Here is a 22,818-nt window from a genome sequence, read left to right on the forward strand (position 1 = left end):
TCTGGAGTGCTCCTGCCTCTAGCCCAGACTCTCGTGGGAGGGGACACTGAGGGCCACACACCCCTTCCCACCCCATGCCCCAGTGGCTCGGCCACCTTTCTAAGTCAGGGTAATTAGCCCATTAGGTTCACAGGCTGGAAGAGAGGCGGCGATGTAGCCAGAGAAGGGGGCAGAGAACCCAGTAGGAGCTCCTGGGCTTTTATCTCAGGTCTCCCAGCTGCCTCCACAGGGGCCTTGCACTCAGGTTTCTCTTCCCAGCAGACCCAACCTGGGGTGGGGGGACAGTGAGCCCTAAGCACTGCCCTGGGGAGACCCTGAGCGTCCCAGGCTGGGGGTGCATGGTGGGCGGGGCTGAGCCAAACCCTGTATTAATTAGGATGACAATCCTCTGTGTATTATACCCATTTTACTGTTGAAGAAACTGAGGTGAGGGGAGAGGTGAGCTACACCCCCTAAATGAGAGGGGCCCTGAAGCTGGGGTCCTGCCAGGATGACCCTGCAGGGTGAGGCCCATTTCTGGTCCTGGAGGGAGGGTGCCTGTGAAAACTTCATACAGCCACATTAGGAAATTTGAGAATGGCGTGAGAGTAGGGAAAGACAGTGGTCACAGAAGCTGGGGCAGCTGGGAGTGGCCCTGAGACAGAAGGGCTTTCTTGGGCCTCAGTCTCCCTGGGCCCTGAGACCACAGTGGCTCCAAGGAAGCCAAGTGCCACGGCAGAATGATCGATCTGCAGGGGGAGCTAGACAGAACAAGAAGGGATCTGGCCCAGTGCCCTTTATCCTACAGGAGAGGAAACTGAGGCTGAGGGAGGAGACAGACTCAAGATCTACCCAGCCAGAGGCAAAGCCCTGTTCTGCGTTCACATTTGGAGAACAGGTCAGGCACTCTCCTAGAGGCTTTGCAAATATCCATGCAATGCATTTGTGCTAAGTTGCTTCAGTCGTGTCTGACTCTTTGCAACCCTATGGACTGTAGTCCACCAGGATTCTCTGTCCATGGGATTCTCCAGGCAAGAATATTGGAGTGGGTTGCCATTTCCTTCTCCAGGGGATTTTCCCGACCCAGGGATCAAACCTGTGTCTCTTGTATCTCTGGCATTGGCAGGCAGGTTCTTTACCACTCACCTATGTATTGAGTCCTCACTGTAAGACAAGCAGCCTCATCTCCACTCTTCAGAGGAAGAAACCGAGACACAGGGGGCTTAAGGAATGTGCTGAAGCTAAACCCCACTCTCTAACATTTATGCATCCCTAATGTGAGAAATCCTATCACACAGTCCCTCGGAGCTGTTGAGGAAACAGGCTGCTGCCGGAGGCCAACCCTGACATCTATGGGGGCCTGGACATCAGAGGCACCTGGCTGAACTTAATAACAACTACCTGAGAGGAGCCTCCACTCTGAGGTTTCATTTCCTTTGAACCTAATCACTGTAACCTTTGGGGATTTAGGGGGCTCAGTGGGTGACAGCAAGGACTCAACACAGGCAGCCTGGTGCCGAGGCACCAGCCCCTCAGCTAGGGGCCAATTTGTGCCCCAGACGCCCAGGGTGGGCCTGTACACGCCAGTGCCCCTTGGTCATCCCTCACAAATGGGCTCAGCCCACCTTCCATCCCCTGGCATCTACTGAAGTGGCCGAGAACTTGGCCTCTGAAGCCAGCTTATCCTGGGCTCCAAGCCACGGCTCAGCGGCTCTGAAACCTTGGACAAGCATTTTCATCTTGCCTCTGTGCAGCTAAGATTAGGTAATACCCGGTTCAGGGCCAGGCAGCAAGAGGCGGCAGCCGATCTTGCATGGGGAGCCTGGCAGCCTGGTCTCCGCTCAGCCCCCGTGGACGCCCCAGAAGCAGCCTTGGCCAGGTGCTGTCCCTCATCACAGCCTGCCATAGCTTAATGACTCTCCCACTTTGTAACCAAAATCCACCTTTCAGCGTGGAAACCCCACTGAGCACGAGAGTCTGCAGGAGACAATGGTATTTAAACACCTGTCTGTACCTGGGAAGAGGGGGGCCCTGGGGTTTCAAAGCTGCTGGGAACAATGGGAGGGAAAAATAATGCCAGCCAATAACCACCATGTCGCCCTGAAACCCCGAGATGAGTTATAGCTATTCCAAGGTTTCAGAGGAAGAGAAACTTCCAAGTGGGGGACCAGCAGAAGAGGTGAGACTTATACCAGGCAGTTACTATGAATATTAACTTTCCTAGGGTCCTTCTGACATCCAGGCTCCCAGAGAACGGCAGTCCATCCTCCCAACAGCTGAGAGGGTCTGTTATGACATGATTTCTCAAATTAGGGAGATGTGAATGTTATAGAATAGGGTCAGCCCTTTCTAGAAAGGGCCAGATAGTAAATATTTTAGGCTCTATGGGCCACGTAGCTTCTCTAGCTACTACTCAGCTATGCCAGAGTAGTTCCGAAGTGCTCAACAACATGGACACAAATGAGCAAGGAGGTGCCAAAAAACTATTTGTTGGTGTTTAGTTGCGAAGTCATGTCTGACTCTTGTGATCCCATAGATCGTAGCCTGCCAGGCTCCTCTGTCCATGGGATCTTTAAGGCAAGAATACTGGAATGGGTGGGCCATTTCCTTCTCCAAAAAACTATTTATGGATGCTGAAATTTGAATTTCCTATGATTTTCATATTACATGAAATAGGTATTACTTAAAAAAATTTTTTCCTAACCATTGAAAAATGTAAAAACTGGTCTTAGCTTATGGGCTGAACAAAAACAGGCAACAGGTTGGATCTGCTCACTCCTTTTACAATGTCTGGGATGGATCTGGAGTCAGGAGCCCTGGTCAGATGGCAGGTGAGGCATGGAAACTCAGTCTCCTCACCTGTGAAATGGGTACATGTGGCCCTGGTGGCTTCCCAGTGGGGATCTGGCCCATGTAGTGGTCAGGCCCTATTCTTGGTCAATATTAGGCAGTTCATGGAGTGGCTTGAGGGGTTCTGCCTGGAGACAGGCTGACCTGAGGTCCAGCCCAACTCAGCCACTTTCAGCTGGGTAATGCTCTATAAGTTCCGTTTGCCCGGAGCCTTGGTTTCTGGCCGCAGTTCTCTTAGGAACTTGGGGGAGGGGGCCCTCCGGGATGGCTCAGTCCCCACACGGTGCCAGGTACCCGGCACATGCTGGATGAAACTTGGCAGGATGCTGCCCTGGCCCGCTCTGCAGTCCCATGGGTTGCAGGCAGCAGAGCAGCAAGATGCCCCGGGGAACTGGCACGCTTCCCTCAAGACCTCATGAACCAGGCAGTCCCACAGTCCCCTCCTCGCTCCTTGTCTCCTGCCCACTCTCCAGCCCCTTCAACCTGCATCTTCCAGGCTCTCTCGCAGGTGGCAGTGGGTGAGCTGGGACTGGAGGAGGAGGGTGCCCCTGGGTCAGGGAGGGGAGGGAGCCAGCTGCAGAGTCTACGCACCCGTGTAGACCAGCTCGGCGAATTTCAAGCCCAGGCCTTGCTTGATTTTGCGCACTTCCCGGTCCATGGTGAAGGCCTCGATATCTAAATGAGCGTGGTAAAGGATCGTCCCCGCTGGGGTCTCGTAGATACCTAGCCATTTTTCCAGGCAGGGGGAAGAGAAGAAAAAAAGAGAGAAACGCATGAAACCCAAACTGTCAGCCAATGACAAAAAAAAATAATAATAATAATGACTCGTCTGACAGGAGACAAGCCGGTCGGACCCATTCACTCCCAGCTTGCTGCAAAATGCATCTGCCATTATGTTCACGCTGGGGCCACGACAGTCCACTCTGCGGCTTGCGGAGAAAATGTCTAGATGCCCCCCTTTGCAGAGGCCCTCAGATGCTGGAAAATGACAGGGTTTCAGAGCCGATCCCCCCTCCTCCCCAACTCATGCCCACCGGCCCGCAGCTGAAAACCTGTAATTAAACCGATTCTGCTGGAGCCCAGGGCCCTGAACGTCCCTTCCTGCCTTCCCCTAGGGAGCCAGGGGAGGGGACGGCTGTTCACACACATGCACACGCGTGGACACGTGTGCACACACATGCCAGTTTCGGCTGGCGGCTCCCCTGCAGCCTCATCTCTGCTGAGAAATCCTCACCACCTTGGTCAGCTCGGGGCTGACCTCACTGTACCGAGGGGGAATCTGAGCCACCCGGGGGGAGGGATGTAGCTGAAGTGGAGCTGGGAGCGGTCCCTGAGTGGTGTCGTCTGCTGCCCTGTGGACCAGCAGGTGATGAGATCAGACCTGGAAGGTCACGGGAAGAGTCTTGATCAGTGCTCTCCCCATCATCTCTGGCCCAAATCCTGCATTTGCTAAACAACCTGCTTGGACCACACTGCCTCCAAGTGACAAGGGGGCGCCTGGCCCCGGGAGGGAGATCTGATGAGTGGGCACCATCCTAGGTTTGGGGACACTGAGGCACCAACAGGCAGAATTGGCACTGGCAATCCTGGCAGTGTAGCCCCATGAGTCAAGTTCGGGTGAGCACCTTGGATCAAACCTGCCTTGTGTCTGCTGTCCTGATGAAGCGGTCATAACCCTCCCTGATGAACACCACCCCCAAAAGTCCCTTTCGTCCCACGTTAAAGGGACAGATTTTTGGTTTTCCTCAAAATTTACGTGGTCATCTTTCCACAGAAGGGATTCATATGCCCAAGTTCATGGCAGCATTGTGCACAAGAGCCAAAAGGTGGAAGCAATCAGAATGCCCAACAATAGAAGGATGGATAAACAGAGAGAGATATTTCCATAGTGAAATATTCAGCCTTAAAAGGAAGTCCTGATACATGCGAGGACAGGATGCGCAGTGAACTCAACCGGAGACAAATCACCAAGAGACAGATGCTGCGTCATCCTGCTCACGTGAGGTTCCTAAGAGTCCAGCTCATAGAAACCAGGTAGGATGCTGGGCGCCAGGGGCTGGGGAGGGGGAGAGGGGAGTTGGTGTTTAATGGAGCCTCGCTTGGAGAAGACGAAAGCGTTCTGGAGATGCAGGCTGGTGCTTACACAACACGCATGGTGTCCTTGACGCCACTGAACAGGACACTCAAAGAGTTTAAACGGTAAGCTGTATGTTTTGTATTTGTTGTTGTTCAGTTGCTAAGTCATATCCAACTCTTTGCAAACCCGTGGACTGCAGCCTGCTGGACTTCCTGTCCTTCACCATCTCCTAGAGTTTGCTCAAATTCATGTTCATTGAGTCGGTGATGCTATCTAACCATCTCATCCTTTGCTGCCCCCTTCTTTTGCCTTCAGTCTTTCGAAGCATCAGGATTTTTTCCAATGTTTTGTATGTTTTACCACAATTTAAAAATGCTTAAAAAAAAAAAACAAAACCAGAATGGAGGAGACTGTTTAAACTCTGAAGTCCATAGGGGACATGAACAAGGTTGTGTCTGATGTAAGTAGCCAGAAATTTTCTCCTCTGAGAACTTCTCTAGTCTTTAATCTAAGTCTGGGAATCCACAGAAATGTCAGGGTCCTTAAGGATGGGCTCTATTTTCCTAATTCAGCTGCAAACCCAGCATTCAAACAGCCTTAGGTAGAAGCTCAACATATACAATCAAAGATGAGGTCCAGCTGTGGGGAGCAGAGGTCCCCCTGCAAACCCTGGACTCCACAAGCAGTCCTTAAAAATCCTGATTTGGCCCAGTGCACCCATTTCGCAGATGGGGAGACTGAAACCTGCCTCTGAGTTTTCCATCTCTGCTCTTGGTTGCCTCTTAGGGCATTTTGCAAAGTGCTCACCAAGCATGAAGGGGACACCCAAGTCTGAGCTGTTGTGGCCAAGGAAGAGTGTTCCCAAGGCTCTGAGGTGCTCCAGAGTGGAACAGAGCCTCTCTATAGGGAAGTGAGTCTCTTATCTGCAAACCCGCCACATCCTGGGGTTCGGGGACATGCGCAGAGAGGCAAGGCGTTGCTAGGACACACCGGTCCTGTTTCACTTTTGTGCCCGGAGCTCTTGGGCCACTTCTGCTGCCCTGAATCAGCTGTGGGGGTAAACACAACTGTTTCCCCAGTAGGAAAACACCAGTATCCCCCAGTTCACGCAGCAGGCCCAAGTCCTTGACTCCCCGGGGAGTGCCTTGGGCCCCCTCGACCCCTCATCATGACTCTCATAAACAGTTCACACCGGCTTTGTCATCCACGTCCACAGACTGCCTCAGAGACTCAACCCCGAAGGAGCTTAGAGGGGCTGACGAGGTGGGAGACAGGTGGGTGGCTGAGAAAACGACAGCGTGAGGCCAGGGACACTGGACTCAGGACGCCTGTGAAAAGTGGACGAGAACTCAGCGCAGGCGTTGGGGCTGGCACCTTCTGGGGACAGTCGCTCAGGCGCTCAGTCGTGTCTGACTCTTGGCGGCCCCATGGACTGCAGCACGCCAGGCTCCTCTGTCCATGGGATTCTCCAGGCAAGAATACTGGAGTGGGTTGCCGTTTCCTTCTTGGGGGAGGGGGGGTCTTCCCAGCCCAGGGATTGAACCCGCATCTCCTGCATTGGCAGGCAAGTTCTTTACCACTGAGTCACCTGGGAAGCCCCTGTCCCCCAGCACCACCCTCAAACTGCCCCATTAGAGCTGTCCCCAGTAAAAGAATGGAGAGTGTCTAGTGGACTGTCACCCATCGCTGAGCCCTCAGGACCAGCCACACGACCGTCAGCCCTCCGAGGGTGCTGTGGGAGGAGTCGTAGGCAAGAAGAGAAGCCGCAGCCGTGAAACACACCAGCACAATTAATATTCCCATTCCTTGCCTTAGAAGGTGTTAAAGTTAATTGTGACTGATCAAAAAGCTTGTTTTCAGGTTGCTGCTGTCGTGTGTGCGTGTGTGTGTGTGTGTGTGTGTGTGTGCATCTTAAAGCTTTCCTTCTCCTCTCCACAGGGGTAGGGGGTACAGATGATTTCTGTGTATTTTTTCTGGGGAAAAAATGACTTAAAAAAAAAAACAACCTAGTGACAGAATCCTGATGCTTAAAGACTATGGATTTGGGGCTTTTGACAGTCGGCATACAAACCACTGTGCAAAAAGAAGGAGGAAATGACAGCTGAGTCTCGGTGTCGCTGGGGAAGAGACAACAGATATCTTCCGAGTGACACGCACAGCGGATTCAAGTGTCTATTTTCATCTCCCCGTGTTTACAGGAAAAAGACAGAGATGTCAGCAGTTCTCCGCGGAGTGGCTTCAATCACACCATAATTACTGCCGAGGAGCGGGTGGGGAAGAAGGGCGAGGGGCTGAGGGGCGGCCGGGGTGGGGGGAGAGTGGACCGAGGAGGAAGAGGTGGGAACCAAAACAGCTGCGGCCGCTTAAATTTTTCTCATCTGTTTTCCTGAGGCTGCCAGGTTAGCCCAGAAATTGAGCAATTTGGCAGAATTGAGTGGGATCGGCCAACTCTGCTGGGGGGTTGGGTGTGGGGGGGTGGGAGGGCAGAGGTGAAGGTTAAGACACCTGGACCACCGCCTCTGGTCCTTTGGGTAAGCAGTGTCCAGAGGAAGGGATTTGGAAAGGCCGGGGGAGGGGAGCTGGGCTGGAGCCCAAGAGCTCCCCGCTTAGATCCCATGGCCAAGGAGAGAGGCAGTTGCCATGGTGATGGGGAGGCAGGTCCTGGTGGGTTGCTGGACTTCCTCTATGCTCCCAGTGCCCCATGGGCCCCACCCTGGGAATCAGGGTGGGCCTCTGGCGCTGGCCACTCCGGGCTCTGGGAATGTGAACACCTTTGCCTCACAGGTCTCCCTCCAATCTGGAATATTCTGAGTGGAGACTCTGGGAGGTCTGGAGAGGCGGGCGGCAACTCTTAAGTCTGTCTTCACCAGAAAGTGATAGAGTAAGGAGGAAGTGAGAGAGGAGGGGAGGATGCGAGAGAGGTGGGAAGGAGGGAGGAAGATGGAAGAGAGTGGAAGGGAGGAGTGGAGGGGAGAACAGAGGGCAGGTGAGGAGGCGAGGGCGGAGGGAGTCACCGAGGGAAGCGGCAGAGGCGAGACCCGCGGGGCAGGGCTGGGGGGAGAAGGTGAGGGAAGGACCAGCGCCAGCTCCTTCTCGGCTTCCCTCCTGCCTGCCTCGCCCCCCTTCTCCTCCCCACTGATTTCATTTACTTCACTTAATTAGCCCCCCTCCAGAGTTAAAAAGATAATGTGATAATGACGATGTGAACAGCCACAATACAGCGAAAGCTACTCCATCTTCGGCTTCCCCAGCCCCCGGCCCGCTGACCCCATGGCCCCAAGTGCCGCTAACCTGGCCACCCCGGACCTGGCACGTTAGCACTGCCAACTTCCTACCCACCCAGCCTCCCCCACCCCGGCAAAAAAAAAAAAAAAAAGCCCTTAACCAATTTCAACTCTAAGCTTTATAAAATCAATACAAATGACATTTCCCCCCCCTTGTACACCAACGTACGAACAATAGCACCTTCCTGCTCTGCCCTCCATATGATTGACAATTAACAGCTTTTCCCCTGACCGTAGACCTAATAAAAATCTCTTGGGCAAACCCATGACATTCTCATCTATTGTCCCTTTCTTTCTCATAGTGACTTATTGGGAGTGGAGAAATAAAAAACAAGACCTCCCCCTAAAATGAAGAAGCAACTTTCTTTTCTCACTTCCCAAGTCAGAAAATAGGCAAGGCAGAACTTCAGAGAGAGAGAAGGTGAGATCCTCTAGCGTGCCCACCTTTGCCAGTAGGAGTTGCAGAGACGGAAAGCAACTTGCCTGAGGATACACAGCAAGCAACTCTCAAGCTAAATGCTATGCTTTTAGGGAAAGCCCCTCAACGGTGCCCACGCGGTGCTTGGGCAGAGTGAGGCCTATGCTCCAGGAATCTTCTCCTCAGGTGGATGGTAAGGAGCCAAGGGAGCTGGAACTGAGCGCTAACCTCATGGCTCCAGTCTTCAAAGGTGATGACACCCCCAGTTCTGGGGAACAGGGAGGAAGCCTACCTCCAGGCAAGGCACCCACTATAGGTCAACACAGAGGTGTTTGATCTGCCCAACAACCCATTTCACGGATGAAGCCTCTCTGAAGAGGCTACGTTCCTTTCCGAAGGGTGATGGAGTCAAGGCAGGCAGTCGAGTCTGGAGCCCGAGTCTGGCCCCTGACACCTCTGCCAGGCCTCCAGGAGGCCGGCCAGCCTCACACCTAATCCACCACCCAACTGGCCACTTGGGGCTGCTCCTGCCACTCATACTGGAAGGCTCCCGCTCCTTTCTATCCCACCTTCTTCTACCAGGTAAAGTCTTTTCTCCTGCCACCTCTTTCAGGATGTCTTCCCAGAACAGTCCAGTCCACTCGGGTGCCATTTCACAGAGTGATCTCAGGCTGTCTATCCTCTGTCAGCACTGTTGGTCGATATCCACAATCAGTGATGCCTGCCTTGGACAGAGAACGGACATGATCGTGGTGCAGACTGGACAGTTCCCAGAGGGCAAAGGCCGCCTTGACCCTTTCAGCATCCCTATGGGACTGCTGCATTCAAGCAGCTCTTCCGCTGGGCCAGTTCCTGCTAATACACATGGGCTAGAACCTGGATCGGAGAAGGTAATGGCACCCCACTCCAGTACTCTTGCCTGGAAAATCCCACGGACAGTGGAGCCTGGTAGGCTGCAGTTCATGGGGTCGCTAAGAGTCAGACATGACTGAGCGACTTCACTTTCATTTTTCATTTTCATGCATTGGAGAAGGAAATGGCAACCCACTGGAGGGACGGCGGAGCCTGGAGGGCTGCTGTCTATGGGGTCACACAGAGTAGGACACGACTGAAGCGACTTAGCAGCAGCAGCAGCAGAACCCAGATCTGCCCCACTGCAGAGTTCAAGCCCTCAGCCCTCCACCCCATGCCTCTCTGGGACTTGACATTAGTCCTGATCCTACCATCAACATGCCTGTGATTTTGAGCCTTGGTTTCCCCGCCTGTAAAGCAAGGGTGCTGGGCTCTGGCTCAACGAGGTCCCTCCGGGGTCTGCCTCAGATAATTTGCGTTGTGCTGCCTCCCAAGGGCAAAGTGAGACAAAGGGACGTTTAATCAGATGTTGGTATAGGTAAGACACAAAGGTAAGAGAGGGTACAAGGGAGCAGCTGATTAGTAATATTGTTCTCCACAAGGTCTTCTCAAGACTTTCAATTAGGTTGTTTTTCACAATAATAGTCCTGTCGAGGAGGGAAACACACACACACAGGAGGCAAAGCCGCTTTGCTTCCTTCTTCCCCTTTTGAGATAAATTCAAACAGGTCAGAGCCAGAATGATCCAACTCTTGTCCCAACGCCTGCCACACTGCACCTGGAGAAACTGAGCTACCAAGTCCAAGGTCATCAGCCAGGAGCCGTGAGCCTGAACGCCACGTGAGAGCCCTGGCATCCTGCCTCGAGGACCAATGCCCTGACCTGAAATCTGCCACGAGTTCTCTTTGGATTTTAGAGTCTCAGTGAAAAACATCCCGAGGGACAAAGGGCCATGACCTTGGCCTGGTTTTCTTTAGTTGTGCCATCTTTTTAAATTGACCTTAGCAAAGCGAGCTGGACACCTGCTCACACAAGGGACCTTAATCCCACTACCGGTACTCTCAACGGCTGGCTTGCCCCTCCCTCATGGAAGTCAGAAGCACGCAGCATTACTTCATCACGCGGGACATGAGATCTCCTCGAACGGGATGGGGGTTGGGTGCAGTCGAGATGACCCAGTGAGGGACTGAGAGGGAACCATGGGCTCTGACCTGCTTGGGGACCAGCCTCACCTCCTTCCAGGCCCAGCCAGAGGTGGATGGATATGGGCTGGGCAGCCACTCAGCACCAAGGCAGAGTCCCACCCCAGCATCATGCAAAAAGTCCAGTCCTAAAGGAAATCAACTCTGAATATACATTGGAAGGACTGATGCTAAAGCTGAAGCTCCAATACTTTGGCCACCTGATGTGAAGAATCTACCCATTGGAAAAGACCTTGATGCTGGGAAAAACTGAAGGCAGGAGGAGAAGGCGGCGACAGAGGATGAGATGGTTGGATGGCATGATCAACTCAATGGACATGAGTTTGAGCAAGCTTTGGGAGATGGTGAAGGACGGAGAAACCTGGTGTGCTGCAGTCCGTGGGGCTGCAAAGAGCCAGACACAACTGAGCGACTGAACAACGAGCATGTCATGAGACAGGCCCTCAGGCCCCGGCCGGCTCATAGTGCCCACCCCTGGCAAGATTCCCACCCTGCCAGGCCAGCTGGCCTCCTCAATGTCGCCTTAATGACCACGAAATCAGCCCTACGTGGCCTGCTTCTAAGCCTGGCTGACCCGCCGCCCAGCGCACTGGAGTGCCTGACCTCTGGGCCCTGGGCCCGCCTCCTCTCTCCTCTCACCTCTCCCTGCTCCGGGGACAGCTCTTCTCCTGATGCCATCAGATATCAGTGGTCAGAGGTCCCTCATCCCCACTTCACAGAAGGGAAACTGTCTGGCAGGGTGAAAGAACTTACCCAAAGTCAGCCTGGGAGTAGCGATGCTGGAACGTGATGGGGGGTGTCAGGGGCCTCTGGGAGCCAAGCCATGCCCCCAAGGGTGGCGAGCAGACTTACCCCGAGACTTCATCCCGATGAAGCGGTTTTCCACGATGTCGATGCGGCCCACGCCGTGCTTGCCACTGTGGGAAGAACCATCTGGTCACTGGGGGCAATGTGCAGGGCATCAGGATTCAAGACTCAGAGGACATCTGAGCCGGGTGAACTTGTCCAACCACCCATTGTACAGGTGGGGCAACTGAGGCCCAAGGAGGGAAGGGATTGCCTGGGACACACGGTGAGTTCAGTGTGCAACTTCCGTTACCTCCACCTGGGCCTGGCGTGGTATCCAGCCTTCTCCACTGCTCAGCTGTCCTTCTAGCCTGGCCTCACACCCAGCTGAGACCTGAGGAGGCTCAACTGGACCATCCCCGGGGGCAGAAGATGCTCTGGGGTTGTTCCTTTCTAAGGCCCAGGGCCCTACAGAACCCTCGTAGAACCTTTGGTTCTCTCGTACAGAACCAAAGGGCCCTACGCCTATGGGGCTGGTGCCAGGGCTGACTGCAGGACACGGGCCTGTCCTCCTCGGCTGCTAAGGCTCAGGCCGGGGCCACCAGCCACAGCGGTCCAGGCGGGGACTGGCCGGTGGGTTCCCAGCAGGCACTCACGCGACTTCATTCAGGTACAGGAAAAGCTCCAAGGCTGTGCTGTGAGTGGTGCCATCCCCGACGTTGGTCACCTTCACGGGGACCCCTAGGGCGGGAGGAGAGGGCAGGGGGCCCATGGTTGGAGCTCAGCAGAGGAGTCTGTGGCTGCCACCCCGCCCTCCCCCTCCGCCCGCAACGCCTTAAATGGAGGTGACAGATATGGACTCCAAATGACTCCTTGAGAAGCCCAGTGCAGGTTGAGGCCTGCTGGGGAGGAGAAGGGGCGAGAAAGCCCCCCAGAATGAAAGGGAAAATGCAATAAAAACGCGCTCCCCCACCCTTCCCATTCTCTCTGCCCCTTTTGCATTTAGGGGCTGTGAAATTGGAACCAGGCCCTGAACTAATTGAATTTCACGCTCCGCCATTGTCTTACGACGGAGGACCTTCTGTCCCACCAGTTACCGGGGGGCCAGCCTGGCCGAAGTGCGGCTGAACTCACACACACACACACACACACACGGCCCCCTCCCGCGTCTGTCAGGCGGACCCCTACGCCCCCGACCCTGCACCCTAGATTGGGGTGAGATGCCTGTTCCAGCCGGCGAGCTGTTGGAGGCGCCAGTGAATTCTGAGAAGTCGGGTCTGGGGCGGCAGGAGGAAGGTGACCGCTCGGGAGGGGAGTCAAAGGGGGTGGTGGGATGGGGGGGTGGTGGGTGGGTTCAGGGTTGACTTTGAATAGCAAGGGGCACTTTCTCGAGCGGTGTGAAATGAGCAATAAATGTATTAGCGGCCTAACAAGAGAGCTGTAACAGTGACAAAGAAAAGCTGTTCAAAGTTGGCGGCTAATCTCCCACCCATCTGCCCAGCTCATTATCATGGAGCCAGCGATTGGATGCCAATCAGGCCTCAATAGCGGCTTTCGAGTCTTTATTAGCTGGGCGCCGCTTGGAGGGGCTTCGCTCAGGGGCTGTCAGCCTGGCCATTCTTAACCCCCATTTCCAGGGGTTTTATAACTTGGTTGTAAATTGCTATTAAATGTAAGTCTGCCCAATAATGAACCTTAAGCCCCTCTGCCCACCGCCCCGCCCCCACCCGCCTCTCCCCTCTCCCTTTCTCTCCCTCCGGGCCCTATTGTCGTCCTTGCGGGGCCTTGGATGAGGCCTGCCCCCAGAGACGAGCAGACATTGTTGCTGCCGCCAACGGAAAAAGCCTCTTAGCCTTTAAAATAGTTAATAATTAGATTAAAACTTCAAATAAATTAACTAGAGAGTGAATGGGGAGTCGTCGGGGAGGGTTCCTCTGTCTACTTTTTTTTTTTCTAGACAGTCCCCAAATCATTAAAATGGATCACGTTTCTTCTCGGGCTCGGTCCTTGGGGCTGGCCTATCTATTCCTGGAGGGAAAGGGGGCCAGAGCTGGTGTCCAGCGTGCAGGACAGTCTGCGGCCTCCCACTCACCTCCCACCCTCAACCACTCTCCCCGGCTCCAAGGGATCTCCGGGGGGTAGGGGGTGGGATGTGGCCTGGGTGCACCCCTCATCTTCTCAGAGATGATGCTCAGAGGCCTCACATCCACACGGCCCTGGGTCACAGAGGGTGGGCATAAGACTTACTCAGTGCTCCAGCTGTCCTTAAGGGCCTTAGACTTTAAGGGCCTTTTGGTCCCCAGGGGGCATGACACTCAAGTGTCTGAACTGATGGCAGAGGTGGGGCCAGAGCGATGAAAACGCCCATTGGCGCAGCCGGGCCCTTGGGAAAGGCCAGGAGGCCGATGATTAAAGTACCACCATGCTCAGCAGCTACAAGCATCATTTCTGTGGCCCATTTTACAGGTGAACGAGCCTGAGACCCAAGGTCACACTAGCAGCGGGGAGCTGGGATCTGTCTCTGAGTCCCTTTCCTTCGGCTCCCTCCCTGCCTGTGGCTGGAAGGACCAGCCTCCCTGCCTGGAGTTGGGATGCCTTCACGCCCCCTTCTTGGCTCCTCCAGCTCCTGCCCAGTGCCACCTCCTCCAGGAAGTCTCTCCAATTTCTGCAGCCTCCTGGAAAAGTCCTCTCCTTGGACATCCTGAGCCCTCACCCTGAAGCAGGTCCTGCTCCTTCCATTACCCAGCATGTCTTGCCTTCCCCTCTGTCTTCCAAGGCAAGGTGGGGGTGGGAAGGGTGTCCCTGATGCCAGGCTCAAGGCCAGGCACTCGGGCCAAGCCAGCAAACGCTTCATGTTGGTTGCAGAGAAGATGAGGAGGAAATCAGAACATAAGCCAAGTGTGGCAGCAGCTTTGAACCCAGGGTGGGGAGGTAGGAAGATGCACCAGGCAGCTAACTTAGGAGTAGCTGTGGGGTCAGAGGGGGCCCTCAAGGTTGGCTCTCCTACTGGGTGAGCACCTCCTTGGTGAGCACTCCTGCGCCAGATACACCCCATCCAGCTCTCACTCTGTACCGTGAAAACATGAGGCAGCGAGTGTTCTTTTATTCCCAGTTTACAGGTGAGAAGACTGAGGCCCAGGAAAGTGGAGTGACTTCCCCAGGATGCTTCCTCCAGACCTGGTGCCCACCGACCAGGGGACAGCTGCTGGGGTGCTTTCCTCCCAAATCTGAAGACTTCCATGGATTATGCCATCCGGGGAGTGGGTAGCTGGGAAGACCCCATCTGAACCCTGGCTTCCGCGAAACACAGGAGGAATACAGAGGGCTCATGCCCAGAGGGCTCCCAGGCAAGGAGGGGCAAGGAGCCAGGGCCCCAAAAGTCCACCCCATGGAGTCCTGACTGGGCAGGCACCTACCTTTCTTGAACTCGATCTCAAGGGTGTCCGGGCTGTTGGGGGCTTTGGCCGGGTCCTGGGTCTTTGTGTAGAGGCCTGGAGGCGCTTGGTTCTGACAAGACAGAAAGAGGTTGGAGGACAGTGTGTCCCAGCCGAGCTGTGCCAGGTCAGTCTCCTGCAGCCCTCTCCAGAGCCAGGGTCCTGCTGGCACTTGCCGTCGGCTGGCCAGTCCAGCCAGCAGGTCGGCCTCCCAGCCCCCCTACCTGGAGCCAGCCCCACTTGCCAGGGGCCTGGAAAACAAAAGGCTCGAGAAATCAGACAATTTTTCCCCTCAACTTGATCTCATCTTTTTCTTCGACGCCCCCACAGCTGGAGGTGGAATAGCAGGAGGAGCCAGTCAGGCAGGAAAAGCGTGACTTTGGGGGAGTGAGGAGCTACGTGGGCTTCTCGGGAGCGGGCGTGGGCACACCCGCGCTGTCTCTTGGCCGGGAATTGGGGTTTATTCTGCACTGACCGCAAAGCTAATGACTGTGCCTGACCCCAGCAGGTGCTCCGGCAAGGAGAGCCGTCCCTGGGGTCCCCGAGGTTAATACACACAGGGAGAAAAGAGAAGAGCGAAGCAAAAACCCATTTGAAAACACATCAACCTTTATGTATATTTTTTTCTTGGGCGTGTTGGAAATTGGGCCTCTTTCTCAACTCGATGCGGTGGTGGAGGGGCGGCTGGCTGCCTGGAACTCCCCAGGCCCCTCCCCCCCAACCGCCTACCCCCACAGGCTGCGGCTTGGACCCTTGCCACGATGAGGCCAGGGGGGCTCTTGGGCCTGACTGCTCAAGTCCATCCCGTGGGCATCCCAGAGCCCAGCTGTTGTCCACCTGCTGACATCCTGGGAAGTGCAGTCCCTTCAATCCCTGGCTGTCAAAACCCTGCAAGCATTCCCATGTCACTTCGCATCTGCAGTTTCCTTTGTGTTTTCTGCAGCCCTGGTGGGTGAGGTCAAGAATTGTTCCCCCACCTACAGAGGAAGAACTAGAGGCGGACGGGGACTGTGGGGGCTGTGACGTAGGCTGTGTGGGGGTGGCAGCGGCCACATGGCCCAGGGCAGGAAACCCACGAGGCCTTGAACAGTGATGTGATAGATTTCAGAGTGGTGGAAAACACCCCAAAGCTGGGAGTCAGGCTGTGACAAGTTGCTTCACCTCTTTGAGCCTCAGTTTTCTCATCTGTAAAATAGGTGGAGAGGGGGAATGATATCTGCTTTTGACTGCCTTGGGCTTCCCTGGTGGCTCAGACAATAAAGAATCTGCCTGCAGTGTGGGAGAACTGGGTTTGATCCCTCAACTGGGAAGATCCTCTGGAGAAGGGAATGGCTACCCACTCTAGTACTCTTGCCTGGAGAATCCCACAGAGGGAAGAGCCTGGCAGGCTACCAGACACAACTGAGTGACTAACACTTTCTTTTGACTGCCTTACAATTTAAATACATAGACAGTTTCTAAATTTCTTACTGGACATGAAAGTCATCCAAGAAGGTGCCAACGAGGGCCTGGTGCTGTCACCTGCCCTGCAGGAGACAGGATGACTGGAACAGCCTCCTGCTGACACCTGCCTCGGAGAAGAGCTGCTCGGGTGGGGCAGAGAGGCGGGGCCACCGGGACCCTGAGGTCGCTCCCTGCGGTCACCTTGCTTGTTGACTCAATGTCAGGATGACCAACCATCCTGGTTCCAGACTCGGAGACCCTCTCCCCACCATCCAGTCCTGGGCAAACAGGGATAGTGATCCTCCTAGCTTTCCTCCTGGGCTCAGATGGGACTGGGAATAAAGCCCTTGAGCCTTCAAAGTGCCTTCGAGGCCAGCTGCCATCCTTTCCTGTCTCCCCTTAGCGGGCAGGAGCAGGGACCCAGAATGGACCCCCAAGACAGACCCAAGGAGGGGTGAGGGGCCTCCTTGAGGACCTGCAGCCTGATGGCTCCATGGACCAGGTGGAAAAACCAAGGCCAAAGAAGCCGCCTGTCCCCATCACGCTGCCCCGCTCCCCGGTGTGGGAGTCAGACCGAGGACTCTAGGACCCCTGTCCAGTGCTCTTTCCGCTGCTCTCCACCACCACCCCGCCATTGTTTCCCAGCTGCTTTGTTGAGAGACAGCACGAGGGATATGGTCAGAGACATGCCCCACTCCCCAGGCCTAACCAACCACCACCTTCCCTGGGACCAGGGCTATCCTCGGCCAAAAGGCAAAGTGATCCAGGGCTTGGGGCCTCTGGGTGACCAACAGGACTCCACAGGTCCTTCCCCACCTGCCGGGGGCTCCTCACTGACTGTCCAGCCCCGGGTTGAACTCCGAGCTGCCTGCCTGGGCTCTGACCCCAGCCCCTCCATCTGAACTCTCCTGCCTCCCACCTCTACCCGCACTGGGCCTTCAGACTTGGACTGGGGCTTGTCACTTTCCCCTGCCGCACTTAACCGGAGCCACGAACACGACGAGAATGGAACAGGATGAGAGTGCATTCGGAAGGAGAGAGGAGGTGGGAAGGCCAGGCGAGCCGGCATCCCCACTCTCTCTGCAGTGGGAAACAGGACTCTCTGACAGCACCGATTAAATAAAATAACTAACTAGAAATAAAGTGGCATTTGCTTTGCATTCCGAGGTGGTGGCTCACGCCTGCCTTCTTTTTACTCTGCCTTCCTAAAAGCCCAGTTCAAATGACAAATAGTTTGTTGCTGAGTATCAATACCATCTATTTATCCATCCCAGCGGGAGGGCTCACTTCCAATGTCATCTCGGGTTGGGGGTGTTGGGGGTGTTGGGGGAGGGAAGAGAGTGAAGAAAAAAAAAAAAGGAGAGAGTTGGTGGGGAGGGACGGGGGATGGGGAGAGGGCGAAAGAAAGCATGAAACAGGGCTGAGAAGGAGAAATTGGAGGCAAATGGCCCATGAAGTAAACCGTGATGTAGAGGCATGATCAATGCGGCAAATGGTTTATTCATCCATCAGATACGGCGGGCCGGCGACTGAATGAACTCTTTCACTGTGGGCCGTATGAAGTTAAAGCAAGTAAATTTCTATCTTTCTTCGCATTAGCTGCCTCATTGCCCTTCAATCAGCCCTCATGGAGGCAGAAAATGGCTCCACCATCTGCCTTCAAACCCTCCCCTCGGCAGGCCTCAGGCTTTTTGGGAGCGGGGGGTTGGGGAGGGAGGGGGCCACTGGTTCCCTGAGCTCGGTCTCCCCAGTGCCTCCAGAGGGGGCCAGGGCTGCCCAGCTTGCAGAGTTCCTGCACTCTGGGGAAGAGCACCCACCCGGGCCCCTGGAACCTGCTGGTGGCAAGGGGCTGCCTGCCCTGGCCCCCACCTGCAGCAGGGCGGCCTGGGAAAGCGGAGCTGGAGTGGGCCAGCCCCTGGGTTCCTCGGCCTGGCCCTGCACTTCTCAGCGGGAGTATGGTCCCCCCACTCCTCCTGGGGAGGGCAGAGCAGAGCATCCACTCCTGAGAGAAGAACCTCATCTCCTTCCTCCCCCAAAAGAGCTTAGCCGGCCGGAGGAGGGAGGGTGCGACCCCTGGTTCCCCGGCTGAGGCCTTGGGCCCCGCGCCAGGACAGACCAAGGGCTTTCACATCCCAGGAGGCAGGGGTTGCCTTGTGCAGCTGTTTGCATAAGAAGCCAGAGGCTCAGAGAGGTTGGGCAGCTTACCCAAGGTTGCACAGCCATAGAAACAAAGCCAGGAGTCATCAGACCCAGGTCTCTGGGAGCCACGCACTCACCTTCCCACTTGACTAGGGGGTAGAATCCTGAAAAATACTCTGGCTAGCACTTCCTTGTCCATGCACTGCCCGCATTAGAAAGGAGGCCTGAGAGGGGAAGGGACCTGCACCCCGGCAGTCGTGGCTGCTAGAGGAGCCGCTGGGCTCCGCTCAGCCTCCCCCAGCCCCCGGGGCACTGACTGACTGGCTAATTAGGGGTGGCCGGCCTGAGTGTCATGGGGTCAGCCAAGCATGAACTGGAAAAGCCTGTGACCAGCAGGCAGTGGCCTTGTGGGGCCATCAGCCCCCAGGGGACGAGGGTGTGGGCTCTGCTGAGTGATACCGCTGGGCTGAGGGCTGAGAGGGTGGGGAGGGGAGGTGTGCAGGCCATTGGGGAACTGGAGGCTTCTGGGAGGGCGGGTCATTCCTCTGGGCCTCAGTTTCCTCCCCCAGGACACAAGGAGGCTCGGAGCGGAGGAGAATGCAGACCCCAGGTTTGGCTCCAGAAATAGCCCCTGGTATAGGTTAGATTATTGCCAACACCGATCCAGAGGGCCCGGTCCCCACGGGGAGCTCTCCCCAGGACCAGGCTCACTTCACCCTCGCCCAAACCATCCTCTCCAGCTGGCCTTCCTAGATCGTGTGCTGCCCCCCACCCCCCCCCCCCCCCCCCCCCCCCCCCCCCCCCCACCGCCCTGGCCCAGCTGCACAAGGGTCCCTGCCCACCCCCAGCTCACCCCACCCCCAAATCAGCCAGGGAATGGAGACAGTCCCTGGGGGGACAAAGAGATTTTTTTTTTCTTTCTTCCCAGGATAGATTTCATCCTGCCTCCCCCATCTCCCACGGTGGGCAGGGGGAGACACAAAGGAACCCCTCCACCCCCCCCCAAAAGAGAGAAAAACCTTAACTTCAAACAGGGCCCCGAGGTCCAGAGGGAGCCAGCCGGGGAGGCCGGGGACCTGGGACCAAGGTGGGCGGGCTGGTGTGTGCGGAGCCCAGGCCCAGACAAACGGGTCTTGAGGCTCCGATCTGTGCCATCTCCCCCTGTGGCAGCGGCCGAGGCAGCCCGAGAGCTGGTGGGCACAGACTGGGCCCTCCCACAAGTGTCTCATCTGCCTAATTGCTTCTTTATTGTCTCACAATCGCACTCTCCGTTCCCTGAAATATTTCCTTCCCCTATTCATCATGGCAGCAATTAAGAAAAAAAAAAGAGCGCCGGGGAGGGGGGAGGATCTGAAAAAACGCAGTGAGGAGTGGGCAGGCGACAGGGGGCCTGGTGGGGAGGGTCAGGGAACACAGGCAGGGCTCAGCCCCAGCCCCATGCCCGGCCCCCCGTGAAATTTCAAATTAGGCTACAAACACACCAGACCGTGTCGGCATGGAGCAGCCAAAACCAAAAGACTGGGCTCGGGGGAACGGGGGATTACCTTGGGGTTCTCCAGGATTCCAGCCTCGTAGCTGCAGGGGAGAAAGAAGGAAGACAGAGGAGGGGGGTCAGTGCAGGAGGAACAGAGGGACACACCAACAAGAGGCGGTCTGCCCTCCCTGAGGCCGCCGGGCTCCGTCCATGAGGGCCCATCATGACCCAGACGGGTGGGTGCTCCCCGAGGCCTGGAGGAGCGGTGGACAGGCAGGTCCGTCTTACCTGATATGCATCAGGTTCTCATCCATGCTCCACGGGTTCTTGGGGGTGACTGGGACGGGGATTCCATGTTGCTGCAGGTAAGAGGTTAAGACAACACAGGTAAGACAGTGTCGGCACAAGGCAGCTTGAAGGACATGAGAGTCAGGCCTGCCTGCCTCGGTTTCCTTTCAAAGTCAAAGACACCCCCAAACTCTGGCTCCCAGGCCAACAAGACCCTGGACCGCCCCCTGCCCCCACAGTCTCCTTCTCCCCACCCCAGGCTGGCCTGGGGAGTGATGGCCCCATTTTTGAACACCCCCAGGTAGAGAGACTCTAAGACCTAGTGTCCGAGATGCTGTGGAGTGCATGCTGACCTTGGAGGTTTCTTCCAGAAGATTCTGAGCCCACACGTCAGGTGCTGAGGGTTTCCCAGCACCGTCCGTGGACCGCCACCCTATGAGCTGGGAGGTGGCATGGACCCAGTTTTCACTGTGGATTTCGACCAAGGCATGCGCACCCACGGGGGTGCTTAATGCTCACCCAAGGAAGCAAGAGGCGCCCACGGGAGCCTCTGGTTCAGGACACTTGTTCCCAGGGTGCGGCTGGGCACTCCCTGGGCCCACGTCTCCTCTCTGCCTGTGGTCACCACGTGCACCACCCTGCAGCCCTGAAGAGGAGTAACCCTCCATCTGATGACGCTTTGCTTCCCAAATGATCCAATTCTTTGTTTAGGGGGAGACCCCCCGGAGACCCTGGGCCTGAAAGGCTGTGGGTGACGCATTGAAGGTCTTTGGTATTAAAGACATCTTTGCTTCCTGAGCTGTCCCTTGCCACCCAGGCTGACACCTGGTTGGATCCAGCACAGGATACCATCCTGCTTGCTTCTCCTGGGTACACCAGCTACAGAAGACAGCTACGCCAGCCTAGCCCAGCCCCTATAAATCAGCAAGACTTCCGCTCTGCCTCCTAGGCCCCCCTTTTCAGCACCTCGCCCAGGTGGGTCCCACCAGTCTCCACTAGCAGTACCCCATCTTTCCGGACAGCTCTCTGCCCTGGCTCAGCTCATACCCACAACTAAGATTCTAGAGGCTTCCTCCAGGGACCTGCTGTTTCCTTCATCACCACCTTAAAATTTCAAAATAGATTAAACCTTCTGGATATTTTTTCCAGTTTTACCAAGAAACTCCGTTTTTAAAGCAACAGCCCACATCCGCTCTAAAATCTGCATCCTCTTCAGTGGAGACCACACGGGTGAACGGAACACTTCACTTCGAGGCTGATCTATGTCGGGGGCTCCTTGCCCTGCAGAGGCGCCCAGAGTCAAAACCACATGCTCGCCCTGTTCTGTCTCCAGGCAGAGAAGGCCCGGTGTGGGGACCAGGACCCTGTCTGTGCCAACTGGGCTGAAATCCCCGCAGAGGAGATTTCAGCTCCCCGGGCTGGGGGCTGAGAGAGCCAGTGGGCAGGTTCCTTGGAGCCTTTCTTCTGGGGGGTGGTTTGGAACCACTCTTGCCTTTTCTCTCTCCCACTGGGGCTCTGCTGGAGCAAAGAGAGAAGAACAGGACCGGCAACCCTTCCTCGGCAGGGAGACACACACAAATGCCAAACACAGGCCCTCAACCAAAGAGGCTTGTTTCCCTTCCCTTCTCTGTCCTGAGCTCCCCGCCAACACACACACCCACACCCCGGAAACTCTGGATACAACTGCCAACAAAAAACAAAACTGCCTCTTGCGTGTACACAGACGACGCCCCGCTTTCCGGACCCGACCTTGCATGTTGGCTTTAAAAGAATTATGGTGACAGTGATAAGGATGGGGTGATTCTGAGTGGTTTTCCCGTTGGATGATGGATTTGGGTGGGGGGAGATGGAGAGTGATACAAATGCATGTTTGCCATGAGTCTCCCTACAGCACCTTGTGGCCTGGGTGACTTAACGGGTCTCAAAAGCGGGGCTTTTTCAAAGCCCCATTGATTTTTGTCTCAGCTGAAGCAGCTGCGTGGCTCTGAGTTTTGGACAGAGTCTGGCTGCTGCTCAATTATTCCGGTCACTCCCGGGTGCAGAGACACGGCCATCATTCTAGAACGTGGTCAGATTTTTCAGAGCTCGATTCTGATACCAGCCTCTGAGGGAGGCTCAGTGGTGGCGACCCAGACTCTCTCGCCAGGGCAAACTTTCCTGTTTAAAAGGTTATTTAAGACAGAAGCTGAGCCAAGAACCTTGGGACAAACAATGATTTCAGAAATTCTGGCAAAACCCAGGAGCTGCTTCTGCTTGGGAGCTTCACAGAAACGAAGGACAGCATTACGGGTCAGCCCTTTCTCCAACCACGACTGCTGGCGTGAGAACAGGGATGGGCCGGGGCTCCAGATTCATTATTCTTCAAGATAAAACGTGCTTCAGATTCTGTATCCTCAAGGAGACCAAGGAGGGGAAGAAAGCCTCTAACCCCGTTCCCTTAATAGCTCTGCTATTTGGAAATTTGTTTGGCAACATATGGGCTTGCTCTTGTAAACTCCCCTTTTAATAATAAAACAACAGATGGTCGAGGAGATCTCTCCTCGGAGCTCTCCAGGTCTTAATGGGATGCTGACGGTAGGGGCAGGGCTGGGT

At 55.7% G+C, this 22,818-nt stretch overlaps 1 protein-coding gene across 2 annotated transcripts in view; it reads right to left on the reverse strand.

The window, feature by feature from the left end:
* The window catches only part of ASS1 (argininosuccinate synthase 1), a 52,138-nt gene that overhangs the window by 7,714 nt on the left and 21,606 nt on the right, over nt 1–22,818 (reverse strand). For both annotated transcript variants that reach the window (XM_042245529.1, XM_027966282.2), the window contains exons 7-12: nt 20,227–20,297; nt 20,009–20,039; nt 14,865–14,955; nt 12,105–12,189; nt 11,515–11,579; nt 3,421–3,552 (exon numbers count right to left, since the gene is read on the reverse strand). In XM_042245529.1, coding sequence (XP_042101463.1) covers nt 3,421–3,552; nt 11,515–11,579; nt 12,105–12,189; nt 14,865–14,955; nt 20,009–20,039; nt 20,227–20,297 — 475 coding nt within the window. The remainder of the gene's footprint in view (nt 1–3,420; nt 3,553–11,514; nt 11,580–12,104; nt 12,190–14,864; nt 14,956–20,008; nt 20,040–20,226; nt 20,298–22,818) is intronic.

This window comes from Ovis aries, chromosome 3, assembly GCF_016772045.2.
Source record: "Ovis aries strain OAR_USU_Benz2616 breed Rambouillet chromosome 3, ARS-UI_Ramb_v3.0, whole genome shotgun sequence".
Classification (NCBI taxonomy): Eukaryota; Metazoa; Chordata; class Mammalia; order Artiodactyla; family Bovidae; genus Ovis; species Ovis aries.